This window comes from Anolis sagrei, chromosome 2 (assembly GCF_037176765.1).
Source record: "Anolis sagrei isolate rAnoSag1 chromosome 2, rAnoSag1.mat, whole genome shotgun sequence".
Taxonomy (NCBI): Eukaryota; Metazoa; Chordata; class Lepidosauria; order Squamata; family Dactyloidae; genus Anolis; species Anolis sagrei.
In genome coordinates, this window is record NC_090022.1 from 199,052,804 (window position 1) to 199,066,599 (window position 13,796).

The window sequence follows — 13,796 nt, forward strand, 5'->3', positions numbered from 1 at the left end:
AGGAAAAGTTATTCACCATTTTATTCATTCAGCATGTTTATTTTATTTTATCTGCAGGAGAAAGATTGTAAACCTTAGAGAATCAAGGAGGAAATGCACCAGGCAAAAATGAGACAGACTTTCTCAGAGGCTCCTCTCACTAAAAGGGTACTCCTCAAAGATCTATACTATTCCTACCTATGGGATTGAGTGTGAGAAACAATCCATCACTGGATGTTCAGCCTTTATTGTTCGAAAAAGATACCTGCTCCAAAGTCTCATCAACTGCCTTATCGTCTTCAGTGGGGTCTCTCATCCTCTCTGCAGACTCTTTGCTTTTTTTATGTAAAGGCTCACTTGGATCTTCATCCTGTTAAATAAAAACAGTCAATTAATCATAGAATGAAGACTGGAACATTCTTTCTAACTCCTATCTTCCTGCTGTGCAATCATCATTTCTGCATTCGTTTACACTTTAACAGGACAGAATACTATCATAGGCGCAAGATATGATTAGCTATACAGTGTTCCCTCACTTATTGCGGGGGTTACGTTCCAGGACCACCCGCAATAAGTGAAAAACCGCAAAGTAGGGATGCCTCCTCCCTTTCCCTCCTTGTCCTCTTTACGTTCCTCTTCCTCTTGTCGCTGCTTGGGCCGCTTGCCGCTGCTTGGGTCTTGCGATTGAGGAGGCGGTGGAGGTGTCACGGGGCTCAAGCAGCGGCAAGAGGCCCTGGCAGTGATGAGGAGGAGGAGGAGGAAGGAAAAGAGAGCAAGGAGGGAAGAAGAGCCGCCCCCTCACCCTCTTTACCTTCCTCTTCCTTGCTGCCGCCGGGGTTTCTTGCTGCCCCAGTGGTGACAAGAAAGAGGAAGGTAAAGAGGGCGAGAGTGCAGCTCTTCTTCCCTCCTCACTACAGTGTTCCCTTGCTACTTTATACACACACACACCTCTCAAAACAGTGATTCCGCGGTAAGTGAACCGCAAAGTAGCGAGGGAACACTGTAAAGTCAAACTGCAGTACAAAATGCAACAATATGCACAAGATCTGATCAGGTATAAAGCCACAGGAAAGCAAAATAGACAACCCGAAGTCTGAGAACAAAGTTGACTTACAGACACTGAACACAAAAGGCATTGCACTCTTACTTTCAGCATTGCTAGGCCTACTGATAACAGGAAATTGGTGGCTGTTAGTAAAGGATTTCCTTTGGGCAATCCAACGCAAACTTAACAGCCAACTTCATTCCAAAAGATCAATTCCAATCCCTATTGCTCTCAAGGTGGGGATGGAAGAAAAAATGAAGGCATCTTAACAACTAAAATTATTTCTTCAGACTATATATACAAAAAATCCAGGAATAAGCAGATTTAATTATTAGAGTAAAGCAAGGACTTTATAAACAATAATTAAACCAGGGCACATAAGTGACCCTAAGTAAGCTAGTAATATCCCCATACCTAAATTTGAGTTAACACAAGATTGCTAGGAATACAGCACAACAAATATGGTACAAATTGCAAATGTAGCAGGACAAAGTGATATCATGCCTTTGTTGACTAAACTAAATGTGATAGAAACATCATGTATTTCTGTATAAGGTATTCAAATTGCCGAAAAGTAATGTATGATGAAATGTAAACAAAATGGTCATGGACATGTAACAAATTATTTAAATATTAAGTACTTACTTCCTGGGAAAAGCTGATGTTCCAGCACCTCAGTTCACTGTCGGAAGAACCAGTAAAAAGAAGGCTATCTTGAGAAACCAAAGTCAATCCCCACACCTAAAGGAGAATATGTCAAAGAGATTATATCTACCTAATATCAGTGGGGCTCTCCCTAACTACAACAATAACAAAAACAACTCAAAACAGATTTACATTCTCATTTTTGTAGGAAACACATTTCTACACTTTGTAGCTATTACCCAAGGAACCTGGTCTAGCAACAGTGGGCATTGGTTTTTTTTATCTCCAATAGTGATATAAAAAGGAGATAAAGAAGGACAGCAAATATTGATACATAACTAAGAGATGGAATATGAGACACCCATCATTTTCAGAAAGGAACTGCACACTGAATTCCACGTGCAATTAGTGACGAGAATATGCAAAGCATTAAGTGCATTCTGATAACCCTTTATGTTCAGCTAGGTTGGATTTCTTAAGAGACTTTATTTTTACCAGTGCCTGTCTTACACTCCATGACTGGTTACAGGTGGCCTTCAAAAGGGTCACGTAGCATATCTACACTAGTCAATCAATTAGAGTGGATCCATCTGATAATGTCTGAATGGTTGAACTAGGAAACAGCCTTCTATACAAACCGCCTACTGAAGTGTATGCGTTAGTTTGCAATGCCTGGTGTAAAGCCTTACATGATTCAGGTAGGGAAATACGTTAAGTGCCACCAGATTGACTAAACCCTGGCAGAATGGGAAGTAATTGGGCTATTTTTGTACAGCATTGTGTTATGTAAGTTACAGAAATGCAAAATACTCTATTCCATTCTAGAAAAATGGAAGAATGTGAACAAAAATCCTAAAGCAGTGGTTCTCAACCTTTCTAACGCCATGAATCCTAAATACGGTTCCTCATGTTGTGGTAACCCCCAACCATAAAACAGGGCCAGGCAAGGGAGACTTCGCACAAAGCCGGGCCTTGCGTGGAGCCCTTGCCTGGCTTGTGCCCTTGCCAGCCAGCAAGCGGCGGGAACCAGGTGAGGGAGGCTTTGAGTAAGGTCGGGCCTTGAGCGGAGCCTCCCTCACCTGGTTTGCGACCCCGCCGGCTGGCAAGAGGTGAGAGCCAGGTGAGACAGGCTCAGTGCAAGGCCAGGTCTTGAGTGGAGCCTTCATCTGGCTTGTGCCCCTGCCTACCCAGCAAGCGGCAAGAGGGAGGTGAGGGAGGTAGCCATTCTGAGGAGGGGAAGGGGGCAGGGCCAAAGGAGGTGGCCTCGTGACCCCTCCGAAATGGCCAAACCACCCCCCTGGGGGTCACAACCCCCAGGTTGAGAACCGTTGTCCTAAAAGCTGCTGTATATTTGAGATAATGTTATTGCCCTATGCATTTCACATTTATGTCACAGTTTATTTAAAAAAAAGGGATGTAAAAAGTAGGTAGGTAGCAACATATAACTTCCACCCCAACACTATAGACAGGAGGAGGGAAAATATCCTTCCTTTTAGGGTCTGAGGGCATTCTTCTTTTCTCTTTTGGTTTCCTCTAAAACATCCCTGCTAGCTACCTCTCAAAAAATCTAAACCTGGAAAGTTTCAGCTTGAACAAAATGGACTGCTTGAAATCACACAATGTGCCTGCAATGCTGGTTTAAAAACCAAAGGAAAAAATAGCTGAAACATTTGCAGTTTTTTCATTGTATTTACCTCACTTCGGTGCCCAACTAATGTTTTGAAGCAATGCTGAGTATCCAGATCCCACCATTTTACCAAAGTGTCTTTTCCACTGAAAAGGGAGGAAAAAAAACCAATTACACAATGGCAAGGATCTCTTATCAATTTACATACATGTTAGGTAGACACTGAAAACCCCTGGCAAAGTTTCACTTTTCAGTAAAGGCTGCAGGATGTATAAAATATCAGGCTCATTTATACAAACAGAGACATTTAATTTTTTAGTTCCATTGGCCAATGGTGTTGTATTATATTTAACTGTGTATACTAAAACATTTATTTATTTATACAGGTTGGGTATCCCACAGGTGTGTATCCCACAGGTGTGGCTGAGATAGTGACACCTTGGTTTTCTTGTGGTCTGTGTACACAAACTTTGTTTCATGCACAAAACTATAATATAATATAATATAATGAATCTTGTGTTTAGATTTGGGTCCATCTTCAAAATACCTCATTATGTATATACAAATACTGCAAAATCTTTAAAAATCCAAAACTCTTCTGATTTCAAGCATTTCAGAATAGGTATGCTCAACCTATATCCCAATATTCACCTAGTGTAGGAGCTATTTAGATTAACCTTAGTCAGACTCAGTATAACTTCCATCAATCACCCACTTCAACACCCCATACAACCATAAAAACACAATTATCTTTGCATTTGCAATTAAGCCTGCATATTATCCTCCAGATTCATGACCTGAAATCTACATATTTGACATCACATGAGATTATTACAACTGTATCTTCTTGGTGACAATAATTTATGAACCATATTAAGAGTAATACTGTATTGTGTAACAAAATACTGTGTTTTTTGAGTTCTAAGATACACTATTTTCTCAATATAAACATCTCTAAAATAGAATGCATCTTAGAATACCAGGTGTAACATATGCTGATAGTAGTAATACTGAAATTAGAGTGCAACTTACAATCAATGGTATCTTACAATTGAAAAATTACGGTATATTATGTATTTGCCTCCATTAATAGTTACTTCGCTGTGCTATGTTTTGCTTATGCCAGGTTCCTTTTATCTCTTTCTCTTTTTTGTACCCAATTTACAAAGTACTTAAAAGTAACTCATTAAGTTAGGCCCCCATATTGTCTATAGTCTCATTTGAACACCTTTACCTGGATATAAGAATATTCTTTTCTTTAAAGAAGAGCAGCTGCGTGATGGCATCCTTATGACCCTTCAAACGGTACAAACCACTCTCATTGATCACATCCCAAACAATGACGTCTGTGTCCTTGAAGAAAAAGGAGATTCTGTCAGTTACTACAATAGCCACGTGCCCTGACATGTCAATTTAGCATGTATTTGCCTCCATTAATAGCTACTTCACTGTACTATGTTTTGCTTAAATCGCTGAACTACTGAACTTGCTGACCGAAAGGTTGGCGGATCAAATCCAGGGAGCGGGGTGAGCTCCCACTGTCAGCCCCAGCTTCTGCAAACCCAGCAGTTTGAAAACATGCAAATGTGAGTAGATCAATAAGTATTGCTTCAGCGGGAAGATAACGGCGCTCTATGCAGTCATGACTGCCACATGACCTTGGAGGTGTCTATGGACAACGCCAGCTCTTCGGCTTAGAAATGGAGAGGAGCACCACTCCCCAGAGTCGGACACAAGTAGACTTAATGTCAGGAGGAAATCTTTATCTTTAAAAAAATCATATCCCAACTTTCTATAGCAAGTCGACCTCAGAGTGGTTTACAATAAAATAAGCAATTAAACGCTTAAAGTAATTCTATGTTGAGCCATAGCTCAGTTGCCACTGCGTCTCCCTTTCCACAATGCTCTTCTACCACTTTGGCTGAAGATAAACAATGTATTGTTGAATTACATGTATTGTTGAATTAAACATCTGAAGGGCTACACAAACTGCAGCCCTCCAGATGTTTGGGCCTTCAACTCCCAGTAGTCCTGCCCAGTTTGTCCAATGGCCAGGAGTTCTGGGAGCTGAAGTCCCAAACATCTGGAAGGCTGTAGGTAGCCCAAGCCTGAATTAAAGACATGTTTTATTTCCTTTCTCAAAATAAATGAACTGCAGTGAAATTGGCTAGTCATAAATTCAGAACAGAAAAGCAAGTGAGCCCAAAAGATGGATAGATTGACACCTACGTGCAGAGCTCTCAAAGACAAATTCTTAGTGAAAGAGCGGGCTTATCAACCAATAAATCGTGACATTTGAGTTGGATCTCAATGTTGACAGACATCCAGAGGCAAGTGAGCCTCTTAATATGAGCTGTCTGGTGGCAAAGAGAACTTAGATTTATAGTATTTTTATCCTACTTGAGGACAACCAGGCAACACACAACTGATCATTAAAAAGTGAGGAGAGATGCCGTATCTTCAGTCTTGATCAACTGGGATGTCCCAATAACCCACAGAATGCATTTACTTCATTGTGCTCCGAAGTACAGGTGACATTCCTCAGTAGCATTGATTAATACCAGTTGTCCGCACCCCCCACATCTCACCTTTGAACCTGAAGCTAGCTTTCCTCCCAGGTCATCATATCTCAGGGCAGTAACAGTGGCTTTGTGACCGTTGAATGTGATGGTTTCTTCTCCACTTACGAGACTGAATATACGAATTGAACCATCCTCATATCCAACAGACAAATGCAGATTATCTGGGGAAGGGCAAAGAGCAGTAACCTCCTGCTTACGACCTTTAAGTGCCAGAACCTGCAATGTGAAATATACAGCATTTTTAACCATATGCTTGTACACAGGAAAAGTTTGGAAAAACACTTTTAAAATGAAATATATGCCATATGCTTCAGAGCTCATAATACAGATCTATTAACAGCTATTATAACTTTATTCTTCTATCCCGCCACCATCTCCCTGAAGGGACTCGGGGGAGGGGGGGCTTACATGGGGACCAAGCCCAACATAAACAAGAGTCACAAAGTAACATACTTAAAACATATAACAGTAAAATATAATTGAAACAATAAAACAAAAACAATAAAACATCTTTTAAAACATCAACCGACATCATAACTAGCAGCTGGGAAAAGTGGACATGTTCAGGATTGATCGGGCAGGGCAAGGGCTTGTGAAATGCAAAGCTGTAGGGCCAGGAAGGAAGTAAAGTGCTGGGAAATCATAGATACACCTTTTTCTCTATATAAACATCTCTAAAATAGAAGATAGGATTGGGCAGTCCTAATTAGATGCTAATTAGATAACGGCGCTCCATGCAGTCATGCCAGCCACATGACCTTGGAGGTGTTTACGGACAACGCTGGCTCTTCGGCTTAGAAATGGAGATGAGCACCACACCCCAGAGTCAGACATGACTGGACTTAATGTCAGGGGACTACCTTTACCTTTACTAATTAGATGCTAAACTGTTATTAAAGGCACGTAAACCAGTAGCCAGGAAAAGTGGGCATGATCAGATTTGATAGGGCAAGGCAAGGGCTTCTCCATTCACATCTTCATTTTTCTTTTTTTTTCTTTTTTTTTTTTTTATAAATATTCTTTATTGAAATTTTCATACATAAAATAAAAATAGAACGAGAAAAGGGAAAGAAAAAAGGGAAAGAAAAAAAAACTTATATATAAAAAAAAAAAAAAGAAAAGAAAAGAAAAATAAAAAATGTTGACCTCCTGGTATCGTCGTGGAATCTTCCTTGTCAGTTCCTTTCCTACACTTTTCTTCAGATATCTTTCTTTCCCTCTTTTTATCGTATTTCAGTCTTTCTCTATCTAGTTCATATTATTATTTCTTTATTCTTGTTTTTCAAGTATTCTGTAACTTCGCTCCAGTCAGTCTCTTTCCTTTTAGTTTCCTTATTCTTTAGCAGTAAAAAGGTGAGTTTGTCTAGATTCCTGATGTCTAGCATTTTCGCTATCCATTCCTTGTCGCCCGGAATTTCTTCTTGTCTCCACATTTTAGCGTAACACATTCTCGCCGCTGTCAGTGCCAGGAAAAGTATTTTGTCTTTATCCTTATCTAGTGTTTTGTCATACATTCCTAGTAGAAGTATCTCCGGTTTTAGGGGAAGTTGTATTTTTAACATATTTTGGATTTCCTTATGTATCGCTCTCCAGTACCTTTTTGCTTTCTCGCACGTCCACCATAGGTGGAAAAAGGACCCCTCTTTACTTTTACACTTCCAGCACGTAGTGCTTGAATTGTTGTAAATCCTCCCCAATTTTTTGGGTGTCAAGTACCACCTTTGTGATATTTTGACCCAGTTCTCTCTGAGCTCCACTGCATATGTAAACTTCAACCTTTTTTTCCATATTTTTTCCCATTCTTCTCTTCTGATGTTTCTGTGTATATTTTCATTCCATCTTCTCATATAGTTTTTCTCCTCCTTCTGGTCCAGGTACCAGTCTAACAGTTTTTTGTATATTTTGGTGATTAATTTTTTGTCCGTATTCATTATACTATCCCAAAATTCATTACCCTGTGCAAATCCTAGTTTTTGGTCTAATTTAAATTTCTCCTTAATCTGCCAATAGTGAAACCATGATATATTCTTGTCCATTAAGATAAGCTCCTGTTGTTCTTTTAATTCTTTCTTACCAAGTTTATCTTTTAGAATTTCTTTATATATGGGCCAATCAGACCATCCCAGGCATCTTCTCTGTGCGGCCTCCAACGGGGAGACCCAGAGGGGTGTTTTATTGTACAGTTTAGTTTTATATTTATCCCAGACTTTTAAAATTGCGGACCTCGTGAAATGATTCCCAAAATTTTTTTCCTTTTCTTTCCCCTTGTACCAAATATATTGATGCCACCCTGCTCTTAGGTCTATCCCCTCCAGGGTTAGTAGCTTTTTTTTCCTTAACATAGTCCAATCTCTGGCCCATGTTAGTGCCGCCGCTTCGAAGTATGTTTTCAAGTCTGGGGCTGCCAGGCCGCCTTTTTCTTTTTGTTCTATTAAATTTTTGTAGTGAATTCTTGGTTTTTTGTTGTTCCAAATGTATTTCGTAATATCCCTATTCCAATTTTTAATCAGTCCCACATTCCTAATTATAGGTAAGTTCTGAAATAAAAATATCATTTTAGGTAAAATTTTCATTTTCACAGAGGCGATCCTTCCTAGTAGAGATAAGTTTGAATTTTTCCATCTGTCCAAATCTTTTTTGATTTCTTTCCATTTGTTTATATAATTATTTTGTAAAAGTTGCAGATTTTTCGCCGATATCTGAATCCCTAAGTATTTAATTTTTGGGACAATTTGAATCTTCCATTTATTTTGTATTTCTTCTTTTTCCCTTTCTCCAATATTTTTAACTATTGCTTTTGTTTTTTCCAAATTCATTTTGAATCCAGCCACCTCCCCGTAATTTTTTATTTCTTCCAGCCAGATTCCTGTCTTTTCTTTTGGATTCTCTATAACGCAGATAACATCATCTGCGAAGGCTTTATATTTGTAATCAAATCCCTGTATTCTAGCCCCCTCCAGAGTCTTTTCCTCTCTTATCCTTTTTAACAGCATTTCTAATGATAGTACAAATAATAGGGGTGATAAAGGGCATCCCTGCCTGGTTCCCTTTTCTATTTGGATCGTTTCTGTTTCATGTCCATTAATTATAATTTTGGCCTCCTGCTTATCATAAATTGCTTCCACCGCATTTTGAAAGTAGTATCCTACATCGATCTCCCTCATTAAAAATTTGAAAAAATCCCAATTGACATTATCAAATGCCTTCTCGGCATCGATCGCCATAAACATAACTTTTTTTTGATGATAAATTTCATAGTATTCAATCAGATCTATTACCGTCCTTACGTTATCTTTCTGATGCCTATTTGGTAAGAAGCCCGCTTGATCTTCATCTATATATGTTACCAGAATCTTTTTTAATCTTTCCGCCATAATACTACTAAAAATTTTATAATCCACATTAAGTAACGATATCGGACGGTAATTTTTAACATCCTCCGGGTCCGAATTTTCTTTATGAATTACTGTTATATTGGCCTGTCTCCACGAGTTTGGTATTTCTTTGTTTATTCTTGCATTGTTCATTATTTTCATCAAGTATGGTATGAGTTCTTGTTGGAATACTTTGTAGTAACCTGCTGACAGCCCGTCCGGGCCCGGTGCTTTGTTTGGTTTTAGGTTTTTTATTATTGTCTTTATCTCTGATTCTGTTATTTCTTTATTTAGTATTTCCCTTTGTTTGTCTGAGATCTTATAGATTTTTTGCTTTCCTAAGTATTGGTATATCCTTTCCCTATCAATCTTCTCGTCCTGATATAATTTCCTATAGAAGTTAAAGAATTGATTTCTAATCTCTTTTTCTTCTGTGTATATTGTATTTTTATTTTTTATCCTTGTAATATGGGCTTTCTCTCTTTTTTTCCTTAATTTATTCGCTAACCATTTTCCCGATTTATTTGCGTTCATGAAATAATTTTGCCTTATATATTTAATATGTTTTTCTTTTTCTTCCAATTCCAAATATTCTATTTGTTTGTAAATGTTTTCTAATCTATTTTTAATTTCTTTATTTTTAGGATTCTTTTTGAGATTATCTTCCTCCCTTTCTAGCTCTCTCATAATTTCCTCTCTCTTTTTCCCTTTTTGTTTATTTTTATATATTTTCTGTTGTATGAAATGGCCCCTCATTACATCTTCATTTTTCTCTAACAGAGGCAAACAGGCGACACTAACATGGACAAATCAAGCATATGTACAAACATATTTCTTCTTTTTCACAGAAAATGGCAGACACTGTGCCTAGTAAAGGTGATATATTCTATGAGGGTTGAATGAAAAGTAATGCTTCCACCTTCGTAATTCCGCAACAGATGGCAGTACTGGTATGCAGCAGGTACTGGCTTGTTCAGTAGACCCTCCTCTACAGTTCCATTTTGGCGGGAAGCCTTAGCATTGAACAGTTGTGTTGTTAAAGTGCAAAGTATGGAACCCTGCACAGACAGTCAGTCAATGAGACTTAAGCAACGTGCAGTTACTGAATTGCTACAGTTTACAGATTGAGTCTCCCTTATCCGAAATGCTAAGAGTTGTACATTTTTCAGATTGTGGAATATCTGTATTTGCATTTAAGGTAAAGGTTTCCCTTGACATTAAGTTTAGTCATGTCTGACTCTGCAGGGTGGTGATCATCTCCACGTCTAAGCCAAAGAGCCGGTGTTGTCTGTAGACACCTCCAAGGTCATGTGGCCAGCATGACCGCATGGAGCACCATTATTTGCCAGCAGAAACTGTACCTATTGATCAACTCACATTTGTATGTTTTCAAACTGCTAGGTTTGCAAAATCTGGGGCTAACAGCAGGATTTGTTTTTTCATATGTCAAAGTATATAAATAATTTCTATTCACTCATTATACAAATTATACGCATAACTGGAAGATAATTTTACACAATGTATTTTATAACTTTTTGAATGGAAGTTTGTGTACATCAAAAAGCAAAGCTGCTACTATGTCAGTCAACAATTTTGGAATTCCAGATAAGAGATGCTCAATCTGTATTTGTTTTCAAATTTCCTTGTAGTTGCTTTCTTAGTGAAAAAAAAAAAAGATAATTAATACCTTCACCTTTAGTCCCTCACTTTTTACCCTATTTACCATTTAAAGATAATTCAATGGACACTCTATCTCATTAAAGGACTGGTAACAGTGTAATATTTATTTATTTATTTATTTATTTCTTGCATTTGTTGACCGCCCCTCTCAGCCCGGGGGCGACTCGGGGCGGTGCACAGCAACAAAGAAGACAGTATACAGCGACTCAAGACAGTACAAACCAGACGATACAACATAACATATACCTAAACTAAAAATCCGCTTCGTCAAGTCCTGGGGTCATAGCCAAAAAATCGTAGTCTTAGTTCAATCCAGTATCAATTCCACTACACTCAATTGAAGGCCTGCTCGAAGAGCCATGTTTTCAGGCCCCTGCGAAAGGCCATCAAGGAGGGCGCCTGTCTAACTTCAACAGGGAGAGTGTTCCACAGCCGGGGGGCCACCACCGAGAAGGCCCGCTCCCTCGTCCCCGCCAGACGTGCCTGAGAGGCAGGCGGGACCGAGAGAAGGGCCTCCCCGGAAGATCTCAAGGCCCTCGTGGGCTCGTAGGCCGAGATGCGGTCTGCAAGGTATTTTGGGCCGGAACCGTTTAGGGCTTTGTAGGATAACACCAGCACCTTAAATTGGGCCCGGTAGCAGATCGGCAGCCAGTGGAGCTGGGACAGCAAAGGCGTTGTATGCTCTCTGCGTCCAGCTCCCGTTAGCAACATGGCTGCCGCGCGCTGGACTAGCTGAAGCTTCCGGGCCGTCTTCAAGGGCAGCCCCACGTAGAGAGCGTTGCAGTAGTCGAGGCGGGATGTGACCAAAGCGTGTACCACCGTGGCCAAGTCAGACTTCCCAAGATACGGGCGCAGCTGGCGCACGAGCCTGAGCTGTGCAAATGCTCCCCTGGTCACCGCTGAAACCTGAGGCTCCAGGCTCAGCGATGAATCCAAGGTCACACCCAAGCTGCGAACCTGTGTCTTCAAGGGGAGTGCGACCCCGTCCAGCACAGGCTGTAACCCTATACCCTGTTCGGCCTTGCGACTGACCAGGAGTACCTCTGTCTTGTCTGGATTTAATTTCAGTTTGTTCGCCCTCATCCAGACCATTACAGCGGCCAGGCACCGGTTCAGGACCTCGACGGACTCCTTAGTAGAAGGTGGGAAGGAGTGACAGAGTTGGACGTCATCTGCGTACAGGTGACACCGCACCCCGAAACTCCGGATGATCTCACCCAGCGGCTTCATGTAGATGTTAAACAACAAGGGGGACAAGATGGAACCCTGAGGAACGCCACAGGTCAACGGCTGCGGCGTTGAGCAGGAGTCCCCCAATAACACCTTCTGAGTACGACCCTCCAGAAATGACCGGAGCCACTGCAGAGCAGTGCCCCCAAGACCCATCTCTGCAAGGCGCCCCAGAAGAATACCGTGGTCGACGGTATCGAAGGCCGCTGAGAGGTCCAGGAGCACCAACAGGGACACACTCCCCCTGTCTAGCTCCCGGCGCAGATCATCCACTAAGGCGACCAAGACCGTCTCGGTACCATGTCCCGGTCTGAAACCAGACTGTGCCGGATCCAGATAATCCGTGTCTCCCAAGAATACCTGGAGTTGTGAGGCCACCACGCTTTCCATGACTTTGCCCAAGAAGGGAAGATTGGAAACAGGCCGAAAGTTGTCCAATTTAGTGGGGTCAAGTGATGGTTTCTTCAACAGCGGCTTTATAATAGCCTGTTTTAGGCTCGCTGGAATCTTGCCTTCCCGAAGGGAGGCATTAACCACCACCGTTACCCACTCGGCCAATCCCCCTCTGGCCTCCTTCAGAAGCCAGGATGGGCAGGGGTCTAGGATGGACGTGGTGGGTCTCATCCCTCCAAGTATCTTGTCCACATCCTCGGGTTTCACAAACTGAAAAGAATCCAACAAAATCTGACAAGCAGGTGCTTGTGTCACATCCACAGAGACTGCATCTAATGTGGCGTCCAGCCCAGCGCGGATCAAAGCGACTTTGTCTGCAAAGAACCGAGCAAATGCTTCACAGCGCGCTGCCGAGTTGTCAGGGCTCCCACCCGTAGGGGGAGTTAAAAGACCTCTTACAACCCAGAACAACTCCGCCGGACGGTTTTTTGCAGACGCAATAGTAGCCGCAAAGAAAGTTTTCTTTGCGGCTTTTATTGCCGCGGCATATGCCCTCAGAAAGGACACAAACCGTGTTCGGTTTGACTCGCTTGGGTCCGCTCGCCACACGCTCTCTAGAACCCTCTTCTTTCGCTTCATTGCTGCCAGCTCCTCAGTAAACCAAGGGGCTGGTTTAGCTCGGTTACTCGAGAGGGGACGTTCCGGAGCGATCTTGTCAATAGCCCTGGTCATCTCCCCATTCCAGAGAGCGACCAAGGCTTCGACACTATCACCTACCATGGTAGCGGGAAACTCCCCAAGAGCCGTCAGGAATCCGTTCGGATCCATAAGCCTCCTGGGGCGGACCATCTTAATGGGTCCACCACCCCTGCGGAGGTTAGGGGGCGCAGTGAGCCTAAATCTAATCAGGAAGTGGTCGGTCCACGGCAACGGAGAGATGGACAACTCCTCCACACCGCCACCCTGCTCCCATCCCTGGCAGAAAACCAAGTCCAATGTGTGTCCAGCACAGTGGGTGGGGCCAGTTATTTGCTGGGACAGCCCCATGGTTGCCATGGCAGACATGAAGTCCTGAGCCGCACCTGTGAGGGTTGCCTCGGCGTGGATGTTGAAGTCCCCCAGCACAAGAAGCCGTTGGGACTCCACCGCCAGGCTCGAGACAACCCCCGCTAGCTCAGGTAGGGAGACTGTAGTGCAGCGAGGTGGACGGTACACTAGCAGAATCCCTATCCTGTCCCGGT

At 41.9% G+C, this 13,796-nt stretch overlaps 1 protein-coding gene across 1 annotated transcript in view; it reads right to left on the reverse strand.

Moving 5' to 3' along the window:
- Window positions 1-13,796, reverse strand: part of WDR3 (WD repeat domain 3) — a 38,117-nt gene that overhangs the window by 20,060 nt on the left and 4,261 nt on the right. Inside the window, exons 3-7 of the mRNA XM_067464342.1 lie at window positions 5,885-6,094; window positions 4,531-4,649; window positions 3,364-3,442; window positions 1,670-1,765; window positions 245-349 (exon numbers count right to left, since the gene is read on the reverse strand). Of these exons, the coding sequence (XP_067320443.1) occupies window positions 245-349; window positions 1,670-1,765; window positions 3,364-3,442; window positions 4,531-4,649; window positions 5,885-6,094 (609 nt within the window). The remainder of the gene's footprint in view (window positions 1-244; window positions 350-1,669; window positions 1,766-3,363; window positions 3,443-4,530; window positions 4,650-5,884; window positions 6,095-13,796) is intronic.